General features: G+C 37.5%; 1 protein-coding gene across 1 annotated transcript; it reads left to right on the top strand.

Annotated features, from left to right (window-relative positions):
• The first annotated feature begins 4,085 nt into the window (after positions 1–4,085).
• On the top strand, positions 4,086–5,084 carry LOC137400585 (protein FAM200C-like). Its single transcript, XM_068086916.1, has one exon. It carries the CDS (start codon positions 4,086–4,088, stop codon positions 5,082–5,084), a length of 999 nt encoding a protein of 332 aa, XP_067943017.1.
• The last annotated feature ends 9,961 nt before the right edge of the window (positions 5,085–15,045 follow it).

Genomic DNA, 15,045 nt, shown 5'->3' with positions numbered 1-15,045 from the left:
TAGGCAAAAAATAATGTTTTGTTTGAAAAGGAATAATTATGAACTGTTTATTATTTAAGCTGATGCACAGAATTGACTCACTGCCAGAATTACTAAATAGAGTTGTTTTGGGGATATAAAATAAGCATTGTATACAGAGTGAGTATATATAATGAGCACAGATGCAATACTGTGATGGAAGGTCAGAGCAGATCCAGATCAGATCCACAGCCCCTAAAAGTCTCATCCTATGCAGTTATTTGTATGAGCGCTACTTTCGACTTTATTATATAATTGAAAAATATGTACACGTATTGCCATGCACTCGAGTGACTTGTTTCCTTGTGGAGCAAGTAGAGGAATTTGGTCGGATATTTTACAATACATAGATGTAGCTGTATGTTATACATGTATGTAATACATAGGATTGTGATATAAAAATATGCAAATATTTACTATTCAAGGAGTTATAGCAATCCTTTTGTCTGTTTGAAGCCAACTAATAGCGTTAGGAAAAGATTATTTCATACAGGAAACAAACTTGAGCATACAATTTTGCAGACAGGCATGCTACCAAATGCGCCACTAAACCACATTGCAAACCAAAGAATAATATTACATAGACCGTACAATTTGTTTGAACCCTTTTTGGAGGCCAGCTATGTTTGAGCACCACTATAGAAGGAAGGCTGAAAAATAGAGCGCTATCTTATATTTATATGTCTATTAAGCCTTTATGATTTGGTATAGCCTTGCAAACCTTGCTTGTAGCTGAAGGTTGTCTTTTCTCTTTCAGCACTTTTATACCAGTCACACCTAGTTTTTAGGAGTGTAAAGGGATAGTTTCTCTTCATCCTCCTGCTTTATGGTTATCAGTTTTTCTTCAAAGATAGCATGGAAGTCCTCCAATCACTTGAGTACAGCCACAACAATCTTATTGGTCTGTTGAGCTTACATGGGTGGTAGATGAGACTCCTGCTGGTCATATAGTTGTAACTCTTGTCTGAGCATCAGCATGTTGGCTGCTTCTTTCTTGGTTGAGTGGGGTGTGCTTCTGTACGCCTTTATAAGTTAAGAGAGCAGCCTGTCTCACTTTTTCTGGCCTCGCGTCTGGTCAACAATATTGCTTGGAGTGACTCACCTAGCTGTTGGTTGATACATTTCACCAATCTGTTAGCTTGAAGGTGATATCGGGTAGTGTGTGACTTTCCACTTGCCAAAGCTGGTACGGTTTGGTCATTAGTATACTTTCAAACTGTGCCTCTTGGTTAACGTGGATCTATTCCAGCAAGCCCATGTAGCAGAAGACTCTTTCATCTAAGGTGCTAACCACCACCAGCGCACCGGCCTCTGGGAGGGTGAAAGTGTTCTGCCATCAGGTGAAGTAGTCGGTTAAGACCAATATTTTTTGTTTCTCTTTGGTGTTATCAGCAGTGGCCCTACCAAGTCTACTGCTACCTTTTTCTATGGGCCCTTTGTGTTGAGCCTCTGTCTGCCGCCACCTGTTGTTGACCAACTGTGTTTCGCAGCTTAGCATACTTTACAGTTTTTTGCCAGTCTCTTCACATTCACTGTTATACCTTATTAATACCATGTCAAATGGAGGTGGCTGGGTGTATTTCTTAACTAAGTATGTAGACCAAAGTAATTGCCACGCGGTGGTTTCACTATCGGCCAGCAAGCAGATTGCATCCCATCGAGGCTGGTTGTGAAGAGATGTCTGTCTGGGCTTTCAATGCTCTGTATAGCCATTTTCAGAAAAACCGGCCAGATCTTGTATAAATGCAGGAGCTCTTGGTCTCTTAGTTGTAACTTGTCTTTAGTCAGTTCTTTTGCCCAAAATGGTGTCTGGTATATGGTTGCCACTGGTTGCCGGCTCAGAGCCACTGGGCCCTGGTTTTAGCCTGTTTGTGAGCCAGTTCTTTGTCGAAGTCATCTCCAGTTTCACACGAGTCTTCTCAGAGAGTGCCAAGGTTGCTTCAGCCAGCCCTAGCCCAACCCCTCCTTCCCTCTCTCTAACTGCTGTAGTGACAGCGTATTTGGTGACCTTTTGGTGCCAACCCTTACAAAAGGGTCCTTTAGATCTTCAGAGAGAGCTGACTATAAGGCAGCTTAAGCTCGCACTTGTTTCAGAGTCTCTTGCATCGGGGTATTCGTTATCTCTGAAGCTCTACTCTTACTACTATAAGGGTTGCCTTGGAGATCGCATCTATATGTCTACTGTATTTTGTGGAGTCGAGATCCACAACTCCACTGCTCTCACCAGGGTAAAGAGAACTACTTTGTTACTTTTTTGCCTTCTTTTACTGCTCCACAAGAACTAAACCACTTGAGTACAGAAGCAAAAAATAATTGTTTCTCAAATGTATATAATGGAGCAGTTTATCAGAAGCAATGAAAAAACAGTAAATTGCACGATCGGAGACTTCCAGGTGCTGTATTTTCAGTCACTTCTGTATCGTTTTATATAGCCTCTGTAGAATGGCAAGTATCACTTCTCAGTCGTACGGCCGACTTGGTAACTGACCAGTTGACTGACTAGGGAATCTAACAACGACCATGTCGTCTTGCAAAGCTCAAGTAAAAGTGTATTCTCATAATTCTCATAGAACAAGAACTACAGAGCGCTGGACTTCTTCTTCCTTACAGTGATTTCAAAATTGAGCTCATTACCTGGATTCATCAGCAACATCAAAATAATTGGTATCAGGTGAATGATGCTTTGAAGAAAAGTGTTCCTTTTGTTGACATGTAGAGGTTTCAAAGCCAGAAATGGCTGGTTTGAAGAGTTTTTGCTTTGCCACAACTTAGTCCAAAGTCATCCAACGATGACTTGCCAGAAAAATCTAGAAAAATACGCCAAGAGAATCATTAATTACTTACTGTATGTCAAACAGCAGCATCAATCCTTGAACTATTCATACATCTATGCTGGGCACGAGATGGCGGTCAATTTTCTAATTTAACAGTCCGCTGTTGAAAATAAAGAAACCCGAGACGTTCCTGTGCAGACTTGAGGTCACAACAAGTTATACTTTACTGTCATGCTGACAGCTCAATCTGATGGAATTGTATGCTTACCATATATTCTGCTAAACAACAATTGACTAATTAAGGAGATAGTCAGCAAGTTTAAGAATACTCTCGGCCTGTGCTGAGCTGGCTGCTCCTTATTCAATGAGGATTAAACCACTGAGTCTCTCCAGAAAATATTTGGTTCTTTTGTGTTTGAAAAACTCTTCCTTGTCTGGGTGGGACACATACATACGTCATATCAGCAATAGTACAAAAAAGCACTTGAAAAACTCCAGTTTGAGTCAGCCATTATTTCAAGAGGCCGCACCAAGTTTATACAGGCCCAAATGTTTACTTTAACATCTCATTTAGGAGTAAAAAAAACAGATCTGAAATAATTGAATGGTGCACAGTCAAAGGAGCTACGCAGTATTTGGAAACACGCAAGCAACATCAATCGAATATTATTTGCAATGGACAATCAATGCTTGGAGTCGATTGCCAAATAATATAGTCATCAAGTCATTCAAGGGTTATGGGTCGACCAATGCTTTAGTCCAGTGGTTCTTAACCAGGGAGAATTCCCCCCAGGGAATTTTCTAATTTTAAGGAGGAATTTGGCAGTTTGCCAAAGGGGATTTCTGTGGCACCAATCTTTCTTATATAAAGGCCAGCGAGGAGTGAATGATATTCAGTAGTTTCAACAAAGCCAAGATCTAAAACTGTGGAAAAGGTAAGGATTGCTACACTACATGCATATGCATACCTGCAATATTAATTGTTCAGTTACCGATTTGGTTTGCATAAACGTATAACATTTTGACAATTGGCTCTGTAGCCTAACATATGTATGATGTTTCGCTCATGTAGATATTGAATGTGTTCAACTATTTTGATTGCATATCCCATATTGTAGGTGTTAGAAATGTCAAAGACAAAAAGACGAACATATGATGATTCTTACCTTAACTATAGATTCACTTGTATGATTAAAAGCGGCATCGAAGTACCACAATGTGTTTTGTGCATGAAAGTGCTCGCTTAAGACTCCATGAAACCACATCAACTTAAGCAACACTGAAGAAATAAACATGCAAAACACATGGATAAATCAAAGCAGTTCTTTGAAGCTAAGGAGAGAGAACTCAAGCTGGCAAAACTGGATCCTACTGGCAGCTTTCATATCCAGGCACAGGCCATTATCGAGGCATCCTATGCTCCGTCTCACTGTATTGCCAGTTAAACCCTGTCTGCTGGGGTGTACAAAGATTATTCTCGGAGACACAACCGCTGAAAAGATAGCTGATTTATTTCTCGCAGACAGCACAGGGAAATCGAGGATTGATGATATGTCTGCGGACATAAAAAGGCAAGTAATTGAAAAGATCAAGTCATTTCCCATGTTCACCATTCAACTTGATGAGTCCACTGATGTTGCTAGCATTTCACAGCTGATGGTGTTTGCAAGCTATGTACACAGAGAGACAATTGAGGAAAAATTTCTGTTCTGCAGTCCTCTAACAGAGACCACCACAGCTGCTGATGGTATGAACCTGGTTTCCGACTTCTTCAGCAAAGAACATCTGGACTGGGGCAAACTAATTGGAGTTTGCACTGATGGTGCTCCAGCCATGCTTGGCTGTCGTGCTGGATTTACACAGTTGGTAAAAAAAAAGAATCCTTTCTTGGTGAGTACCCATTGCATCATTCACAGACGAGCACTAGCAGCAAAAACTCTTCCCAAAGGATTGCAGGAACACCTTTCTTCAGCGATTAAAGTAGTAAACTTCATCAAAGGCTCTGCCTTGCAAACAAGTCTCTTCCACAAGTTATGCAAAGATATAGATGCTGTGCACTCATCACTATTGTTCCACACCGAAGTTCAATGGTTATCAAAGGGTAACATGTTTCTGCATTTTTTCAATTTACGAGCAGAGGTCAATGAGTTCTTGAAAACTCATAACATACCCAAACTACTGGCTTCAATGCAGGTAGAAGGCTTCCATCAGTGTCTTGCTTTTCTGGTTGACATATTTGGTTCAATCAATGAAGTGTACACAAAGATGCAAGGTAGAGACAGAATTGTGTAGAATGTAACTGATAGTATCAATGCATTCAAGAACAAGCTCAAACTCTTGGTGGAAAGACTGGCTACTGGGAGTGTAAGAGTTTCATTTCCAGTTCTGCATTCATTAGTTGACAAGAAAGCTTCCGCTTCTCTGCTAACCAACATAAAGCATCACTTGAACAGCTTGATAGCAGAGTTTGAGAGATAATTTCCAAAGTTAGATCCTAGGACAGAGCAATTGATGAGCCTGACCAGAGACTCTTTCAGGTGCAATGTCCACGAGATTCCGGAACAGCTTCAGGAAGATTTTTTGGAGCTAACAAACAACTCTGCATTTAAAGATGACTTCAAGGAGCTAACAATAGAGCACTTTTGGGTTCAGGCCCAAAGATTGTATCCCAACATAAGCCTGACCGCTTTCAAGATGCTCATACCATTTGCTTCCACATATCTTTGCGAGTCAGTATTTTCAGCAATGCTAACCATAAAGAGCAAATTTAGAAACCATCTGGAAGTAGAAGCTGACCTACGGTGTGCCCTATCTACAACAACTCTTAACATCAAAATTCTGGTCAGCTCCAAACAAACACAGAAATTGCACTAGTCTGCTGACTGTCTTACAATGATAGGTGTATTGAGTTTCAATATACATTCATTTTTAATATACCATGTAAATATTACTGTAATAAATGCATGTATGTATACATGTATATATATGTATATAAGTTATATATGTAAATAAAGTTCACTATCTAGTTGCAGTGCATTATTTGAAGGAATTGGGAGGAGAAAATTTCTGTCTTTAGGTTTGGAAAAGGGGAATGAGGCAAAAAAGGTTAAGAACCACTGCTCTAATCCATGGGTAAGCAACCTATTTGGGCATAAGACCAATTTTACATAATAATTTAATAAAAGGTCACTATCACCTATATGCAATAATTTTTGACGCCCAGTGCAAGCAAAAAATGTGTACTTCCCCATATCATTGTTTCTCACATTGTCAATGTTCATAGCATGAGTTTTTAGGTAATGCTTCAACATTATAAAAATTTTAAATTCATGGAAATTGGAAGAAACGCAACGTTGTCTAGTTATTGCAATGACTGTATTATTTACTTTTAATTCTCCTTGAATGCAAATAAACATTATTTAGTATACATATAAAACAAACATAAGATATTGTAAGCATGATAAGTACCGATGTTAATTAATTTAGTGAATATCGATGTTCATGCAATTTATTAATGGAGTAAAATCCCTAAATTTGAGACCCCATACAACGCGTTTTACGAGTGATACCATTTATTACGACCTATATAAAAATTTTGTGCTGATAGTTGGCTAATGAAGCAATCCTATATTTATTGCTCGTTGACTCTTTTCAGATGTAACACTAATTACGTCACGAATGAAGCACCCGCATAAATGTGGGCTTTTTAAAATATGACCTCATTTAAACGCATATATCTCTGGATAGGTTAGTCTACAAAGACAAAAATGACACCAAATTGTAGCTGATGTTTTAGCCTTTTATTAGTCTTAATTTTATTAGATCGACCTTTTTGATGCAACCACATCTTTAAATAGTATAGCGTTGGTATCTACCGACATTACCTGCTTTGTATATATCTAATGCGTGCTCTTAACTACTGTAGATCAAAACTTTGTGAAGTAGTCTGAAGCATTTTCTGTTTCTTTGTTTGTGCAATAGCCAAGGAAGAATCGACAAGAGAAGAAGCAGTGAAGTGTTTCACGACAACTGAAGATCATGAAGCTAGCAACTGGAATGACAAGAAACTTACAGAAAACCCTGTGAAATTTCCTGCTGTCTCACTAGATACCCAGCTGAAGTGTTTTAAAATTAAGTACCTGAAGCATTGCAAAACACATTATACTAGTTATGGTGTTTTTATTATAGTTCTAGTCAAAGGTTATGAGCATTGTCGACAGGAGCATTAATTTGGAATGTGTGATGTTATTCAGATGGTAAATGAGACCATTTTATATTATCTTAAAGAAAGTTACTCTGGCTATAAGGTCATTAGTATTATATACATATATAATAGCCGAAACAGTACTGTCTGTAGCATGAGTATATATATATATATATATATATATATATATATATATATATATATATATATATATATATATATATATAAATATCTATATATATATTGTCTCGTATATATTTATATGTATATAAATACGGGACAGATGGGGCAGTTGGTAAGGTATTGGGACAGCGATAAATGGGTCCTAGGTTTAAACTCCAACAACTGTATCCTTCTGGCAGGTCCTTAGACAAGGCCTTTGCCTATATATTGGCTACAACCTCTATGATGAGTGCAATAACCAAAGCCATGCCGGCTCAGACGTCGCCTGGTCAATCAAAGACCGTGCTGCCTGTAGCTGAACCAGGACAAGGCAGTGAAAAATGGTCTACTGGTTCAAAAACGGTTGAGTGCTCAAACTCCTAGGTCTCTGGTAGGAGACCCAAGTTAGAGCAGAAATTACCACCCATATGGGTTAACCGAGGTGAGAAAACCAATTTTTTTGTTTTATATATTATGTACATCAACAATGTTATTTTGTTGGGCATATATAACTATACATCCGCATTTAGCGGGACTGAAGAAATTAGTGGGACGCATGCAGCCATTGAAAATGGTATTTGTAATACATAATTTTAGCCATATTTGTTGTCAGTGGGACTACAAAATAAATTTTGAAGTATTTTGGAGTTGTCCTTCCAAAAGATATAGGTTTTTATGACTAAGGAATGGGGCCATCATTAAGGAAACACATCTGTTGGGACATTTCTTTGAAATGATTTTTTTAATTGGCTGAATTAGGTGAATGAATAACTGTGATTGGCTGAAGAGACTTGAACTAAATCAGTTACCTATGAAGATGTAGTAAGGTAATTACAAGTAGGGAAGACACTTGCAGAGATTAGTGCTGGCTGTACAGATTAAAGGTTCGATTAAGAGGATATGCAGACTGATATCGTGTTCTTAACCCTTTGAACCCTGGTTGTCAATGTCAATGTGTGTCATTAAAAATCGGCAATTTGTCTAACAATTCAAATTTTTTGAAATTGTATTAAATATATCTAAATTTGCTCATAATACATTGATATTTAGTTAAACACTAGTAAAAAAGTTTAGCAACACACAGCAAATGTCACCGAACAAAAAAAACATTGTTTCACAGTTATCAGGCTAAAACCATAAAAATCTGTATGATTTTAAAAACTCGTAAAAAGGTTTACAGTAGCATTATATTCATCAAGCATACACACTCATCATCATTTCATGACGCAAAATAAAATAGCAAATTAAAACTGGTATCATAAATTTTTTCAATTGCATCACAATCAATCTAATATATACAATGCATGCATTCCATGCATTGTATATATCAAATATCACTTTGATGTATACAATGCATGGAATGCATTGTATACATCAAGTTTTGCCTTTATACCCTGCATGGCAAAACTTGATATATACAATGCTGCATTGTATATATCAAGTTTTACCACTATACGCTGCATGGCAAAAGTTGATATATACAATGCATGCATTCCATGTATGCATTGTATATATCAAGTTGATTGTGATGCAAGTGAAAGATTTTATGAAACCAGCTTTAATTCGCTATTTTATTTTCTGCAGATAATATAATCCTATTATTGCAGACAAACATCTGCTTTGCATAATTTATTTTGTTAAACTTGTAACTCTTTGATGTTGCGTAATAATTAGCAAGACCCTCTCTGTTCAACGTATAGCAGGACCCTTTACATTCAACATATAGCAGGACTCTCCCTGTTGAATGTATAGCAGGACCCTCTCTGTTCAACGTATAGCAGGACCCTCTCTGTTCAACGTATAGCAAGACCCTCTCTGTTCAACGTATAGCAGGACCCTCTCTGTTCAACGTATAGCAGGACCTTTTCTGTTCAACGTATAGCAGGACCCTCTCTGTTCAACGTATAGCAGGACCCTTTCCATTCAACATATAGCAAGACTCTCCCTGTCGAATGTATAGCAGGACCCTTTCTGTTCAACGTATAGCAGGACCTTCTCTGTTCAACGTATAGCAGTCTCTAACTGACCATCTATTTACAAATTCCATTAAAGCTCTGTTATAGCAGTCTCTAACTGGTTTATATATATATATATATATATATATATATATATATATATATATATATATATATATATATATATATATATATATATATATATATATATATATATATATATGTATATATATATATATATATATATTAACTAAAAGCAAGTGCAAAAGCATATAAAAAGAGAACTCTACACTAAAAACCTAAAAGATTATTAGTGGAGTATGAAATATTTGAAAAATTATTGCGAAAAAAGTAAACTTTTAGTATTTGCGTTACAAATTTGTTTTGTGCGAAGCACTCCTCAGACGCAATTGTACTAAAAAAAAAAAAAAAGTGTTTTTTTTTTTTTTAGTACAATTGCGTCTGAGGAGTGCTTCGCACAAAACAAATTTGTAACGCAAATACTAAAAGTTTACTTTTTTCGCAATAATTTTTCATATATATATATATGTATATATATATGTACATATATATATATATGTATATATATATGTATATATATATGTATATATATATATATATATATATATATATATATATATATATATATATATATATATATATATATATATATATATATATATATATATATATATATATATATATATATATATATATATATATATATATATATATATATATATATATATATATATATAAATTGTTTCCTCACCCCGGTTAACCCGTATGGGTGGTAGTTTCTGCTCTAACTCGGGTCTCCTACCAGAGACCTGGGAGTTTGAGCACTCGCCTCAAGATCTTAGCTGTTCCCAATAGCGCACTTTTTTGCAACTCACCTTTAGTTGATTGCTGTTGGTATTTGGGCAAGCCACATTTTATGCGCCGGTGTTATTGCACCCAGTGCCCCAATGACTACTGGGATTACAATTGTTCTTACATCCCAGCATTTTTCAATCTCTTCTCCAAGAGGGAGATATTTCTCTACCTTTTCTCTTTCTTTGCTGTCTATATTGTAGTCATTGGGTACTGCGACATCTATTATAGTAGCTCTCTTGTTCTTCTTCTCCACCATCACTATATCTGGTTGGTTTGCTAGGACATGCTTGTCAGTCCGGATGTAGAAGTCCCAGAGGATCTTAGAGCGATCATTTTCATTGACCTTACCAGGAGCTTCCCACCAGTGTTGTGGTTTATTAAGGCTATACTCGTCACATGGACTTCTATACACAACACCTGCAACATGATTATGCCGCTCAGTGTATGCATTTCTTGCTAGCTGCTTGCATCCACTGATGATGTGTTGGATGGTCTCAGGTTCATCTTTGCACAGTCTGCGTCTAGGATCGTCTCTAGTGTGATAGATTTTTGTTTGGAGTTGCCTTGTTGGGAGCACTTGCTCCTGGGCTGCCATGATTAGCGACTCTGTATTGGCCGTTAGGTGTCCTTTGTTCAGCCACATATATGTCTGGTGAAGATCGCCAACCTTAGATATTTGTTGGTGGTAAGCACCATAGAGAGGTTTCGTGTGCCAGTCAATTTCTTCATCATCAGGGCGTAGGTCCGTTGTAAGAGCAGCCGATTGAAATTCAGCTAGCAACTCATCTGAAGTGGCCATGGAGGCTGCATATGCTTTGATGCTCTGCTCCTCCTCTTTCACTGTTTGCTGTACACTTTTGAGTCCCCTACCGCCATCTTTCCTATCGAGATACAATCTAGTAGTATCAGATTTTGGGTGGAGTGCTCCATGCATGGTCAGCAGTTTACGAGTTGCTATATCTGTTTCTTTGATGGCTTCCTCAGTCCACTTTATTATGCCTGCTGGATATCTTATTACTGGCAGTGCGTAGGTATTTATTGCAATGACTTGGTTCTTGGCATTGAGCTGGCTTTGTAGGACCTGCCGAAGGCGTTTCTTGTATTCAGTAATGGCTTTGTGACGTACCTCGGCTTCGTGGTTGATGTTGCTTTGCATAATCCCCAAGTACTTGTACCCTTCTTCTATATCTTTGATGGTACCATTTGGCATTCTTAGGCCATCTGTGAGCATAGAATGGTTTTTCTTAAGAATTAGCCTTCCACATTTCTCAATACCGAAAGTCATTCCGATGTCCTTGCTGTATACCTGAGTGAGGTGTATTAGCGAATCAATGTCTCTTTTTTTGTTAGCGTACAGCTTGATGTCATCCATGTAGAAGAGGTGGTTTATCTTGGTGCTAGTCTTAAACTGGTACCCATAGTGAGTCTTCTCTAGCATATTGCTTAGTGGGTTTAGGCATTTGCAGAAGAACAGCGGTGATAAGGAGTCACCTTGATAGATGCCTCGCTTAATATATATATTAAGCAAGGTTCCCGCTTATATATATATATATATATATATATACATATATATATATATATATATATATATATATATATATATATATATATATATATATATATATATATATATATATATATATACATATATATATAGAGCGATCAATATAGCCAGCAAAGAAAAAGAAAAGGTAGAGAAATATCTCCCTCTTGGAGAAGAGATTGAAAAATGCTGGGATGTAAGAACAACTGTAATCCCAGTGGTCATTGGGGCACTGGGCGCAATAACACCAGTGCATGAAATGTGGCTTGGCCAAATACCAACAACAATCAACTCAGGTGAGTTGCAGAAAAGTGCGCTATTGGGAACAGCTAAGATCTTGAGGCGAGTGCTCAAACTCCCAGGTCTCTGGTAGGAGACCCGAGTTAGAGCAGAATTTACCACCCATACGGATTATCCGCGGTGAGAAAACAATTTTTAATTATATAATACATTTATATACACACAGAACTTGCCTTTAGTGGGAACTTTGAAAAGCACCCTTTATTAGGACTTTGTTAAGGGCTGTTAAATTACAATTGATCTATATGTATAATATACTATCCAATAGTCCAAGTTCTTAAAACATATTTACATTGTATATATACATAGGTAAACAATATATATATGAGTAACTAATATTGACTATTTGGTATTTAATACAGCTATACATGTATATATCAATTGTAATTCACTTAACCTTCAAAAAGTCCCAAAAAGAACCATCTTCTAAAATCCTTAAAATATGCAGATTTTTGAGTGTATATTTATATATGTACATTTTATCATATATTATTATTTTACAATTTTGATAGAATTTACTGCAGTTCAGTCCGATAGCTTTTTTGAATTTCTGTTCATGTACCTAGTCTGTAGATTTTTGTGGTTGTTCTAACACCATCACAACACACTAAACATTATACATACATGTTCATTGTCACATGCTCCTTTTTCTAAAATAATTTTATGCATAGTTCAAGGGTTGGCAACAGTAATGTCACCTAAACAGTTTCTTGTCAAATCACAAGCAATGTCATTTTTACAAATGGATTCTAAGAATAACCTTCAGAACTTGTTGAAGTTCCCAATCTGTGGAAGAGCGCTAGACAAGTCACTATCGACCTCCTAGATTACTGCCAAGTCAATGAGTCTGGGTCACAATGACGTTCCAGTATCACTGCTACTCCATTTTTTTGTAAATTTGTGGATTTGCGAAAAATCATTTTTCATTAACAACACATGAGTTGCACCATCACCATGTTGAACATATTTTAATACAATAGAGAACCTTAAGAGCTACAATGCAAAGCAAAAACCTATATTGATAGTTAATTAAGGCATGCTAGTATAACAGAGCTTTAATGGAATTTGTAAATAGATGGCCGTTAGAGACTGCTATACGTTGAACAGAGAAGGTCCTGCTATACGTTGAACAGAAAGGGTCCTGCTATACATTCGACAGGGAGAGTCTTGCTATATGTTGAATGGAAAGGGTCCTGCTATACGTGGAACAGAGAGGGTCCTGCTATACGCTGAACAGAGAAGGTCCTGCTATACGTTGAACAGAGAGGGTCCTGCTATACGTTGAACAGAGAGGGTCCTGCTATACGTTGAACAGAGAGGGTCCTGCTATACGTTGAACAGAGAGGGTCCTGCTATACGTTGAACAGAGAGGGTCCTGCTATACGTTGAACAAAGAGGGTCCTGCTATACGTTGAACAGAGAGGGTCCTGCTATACATTCAACAGGGAGAGTCCTGCTATATGTTGAATGTAAAGGGTCCTGCTATACGTTGAACAGAGAGGGTCTTGCTAATATATATATATATATATATATATATATATATATATGTATATTTTCATATAAATTTTTATATGCTCACAGATGGCCTAAGAATGCCAAATGGTACCATCAAAGATATAGAAGAAGGGTACAAGTACTTAGGGATTATGCAAAGCAACGTCAACCACGAAGCCGAGGTACATCACAAAGCCATTACCGAATACAAGAAATGCCTTCGGCAGGTCCTATGGAGTCAGCTCAATGCCAGGAATCAAGTCATGACAATAAATGCTTCCGCACTGCCAGTAATAAGATATCCAGCAGGCATAGTAAAGTGGACTGCGGAAGCCATCAAAGAAACAGATATAGCAACTCGTAAACTGCTGACCATGCATGGAGCACTCCATCCAAAATCTGATACTACTAGATTGTATCTTTATAGAAAGGATGGTGGTAGGGGACTCAAAAGTGTACCGCAGACAGTGAAAAGGAAGACCAAAGCATCAAAGCTTATGCAGCCTCCATGGCCACTTCAGATAAGTTGCTAGCTGAATTTCAATCGGCTGCTCTGACAATGGCGCTTCGCCCTGATGATGAGGAAATTGATTGGCACATCAAACCTCTTCATGGTGCTTACCACCGACAAATATCTAAGGTTGGCGATCTTCACCAGACATATATGTGGCTGAACAAAGGAAACCTAATGACCAATACGGAGTCGCTACTCATGGCAGCCCAGGAGCAAGTGCTCCCAACAAGACAACTCCAAACAAAAATCTATCACACTAGAGACGATCCTAGACGCAGACTGTGCAAAGATGCACCTGAGACCATCCAACACATCATTAGTGGATGCAAGCAGCTAGCAGGAAACGCATACACTGAGCGGCATAATCATGTCGCAGGTGTTGTGTATAGAAATCTATGTGATGAGTATGGCCTTAATGAACCACAACACTGGTGGGAAGTTCCTGGTAAAGTCAATGAAAATGACTGCTCTAAGATCCTCTAGGACTTTTACATCCGGACTGACAAACATGTCCTAGCAAACCAACCAGATATAGTGGTGGTGGACAAGGAGAACAAGAGGGCTACTATAATAGATATAGCAGTACCCAATGACTACAATATAGCCAGCAAAGAAAAAGAAAAAGTAAAAAAATATCTCCCTCTTGGAGAAGAGATTGAAAAATGCTGGGATGTAAGAACAACTGTAATTCCAGTAGTCATTGAGGCACTGGGCGCTATTACACCGGCGCATAAAATGTGGCTTGGCCAGATACCGAGAGCAATCAACTCATGTGAGTTGCAGAAAAGTGTGCTCTGGTAGGAGACCCGAGTTAGAGCAAAAATTATGGATTAACCGGGGTGAAGAAACATTATGTATATACAGTCAAACATGGATAACTCGAACTTCACGAGACCGAGCGAAAGTGTTCGAATTATCAGAGCGTTCAAGTTATCAGAGCACTGTCACAAGTCCATGTATTTACTTATTTATTAGTAGGTACATGTACATATACAAACTATAATATAAATCAAAAGCACAAATGGCTTGTTTCAAATTAAATGCTTCTAATGTAAAGTTTAAAACGTTCTTATCAAAAAGTATAGAGATTTTTTTATCACTTGAGATTGGTTTGTTGTTTGAGATGATGTTATTGCCAGGACTTTTTTTAGATTGACATTGGCAAAACTTGATCATTGTTGAAATGCTCAAAAGATCAGACATCT

This window comes from Watersipora subatra, chromosome 7, assembly GCF_963576615.1.
Source record: "Watersipora subatra chromosome 7, tzWatSuba1.1, whole genome shotgun sequence".
NCBI classification, from domain to species: Eukaryota; Metazoa; Bryozoa; class Gymnolaemata; order Cheilostomatida; family Watersiporidae; genus Watersipora; species Watersipora subatra.
Note: the sequence above shows the minus strand (reverse complement) of the source record. Positions and strands in the feature narration are given on the sequence as shown.

Excerpts from the sequence above, each read along its gene's own strand:
- LOC137400585 (XM_068086916.1), top strand. The coding sequence starts at position 4,086 with ATGCAAAACACATGGATAAATCAAAGCAGTTCTTTGAAGCTAAGGAGA.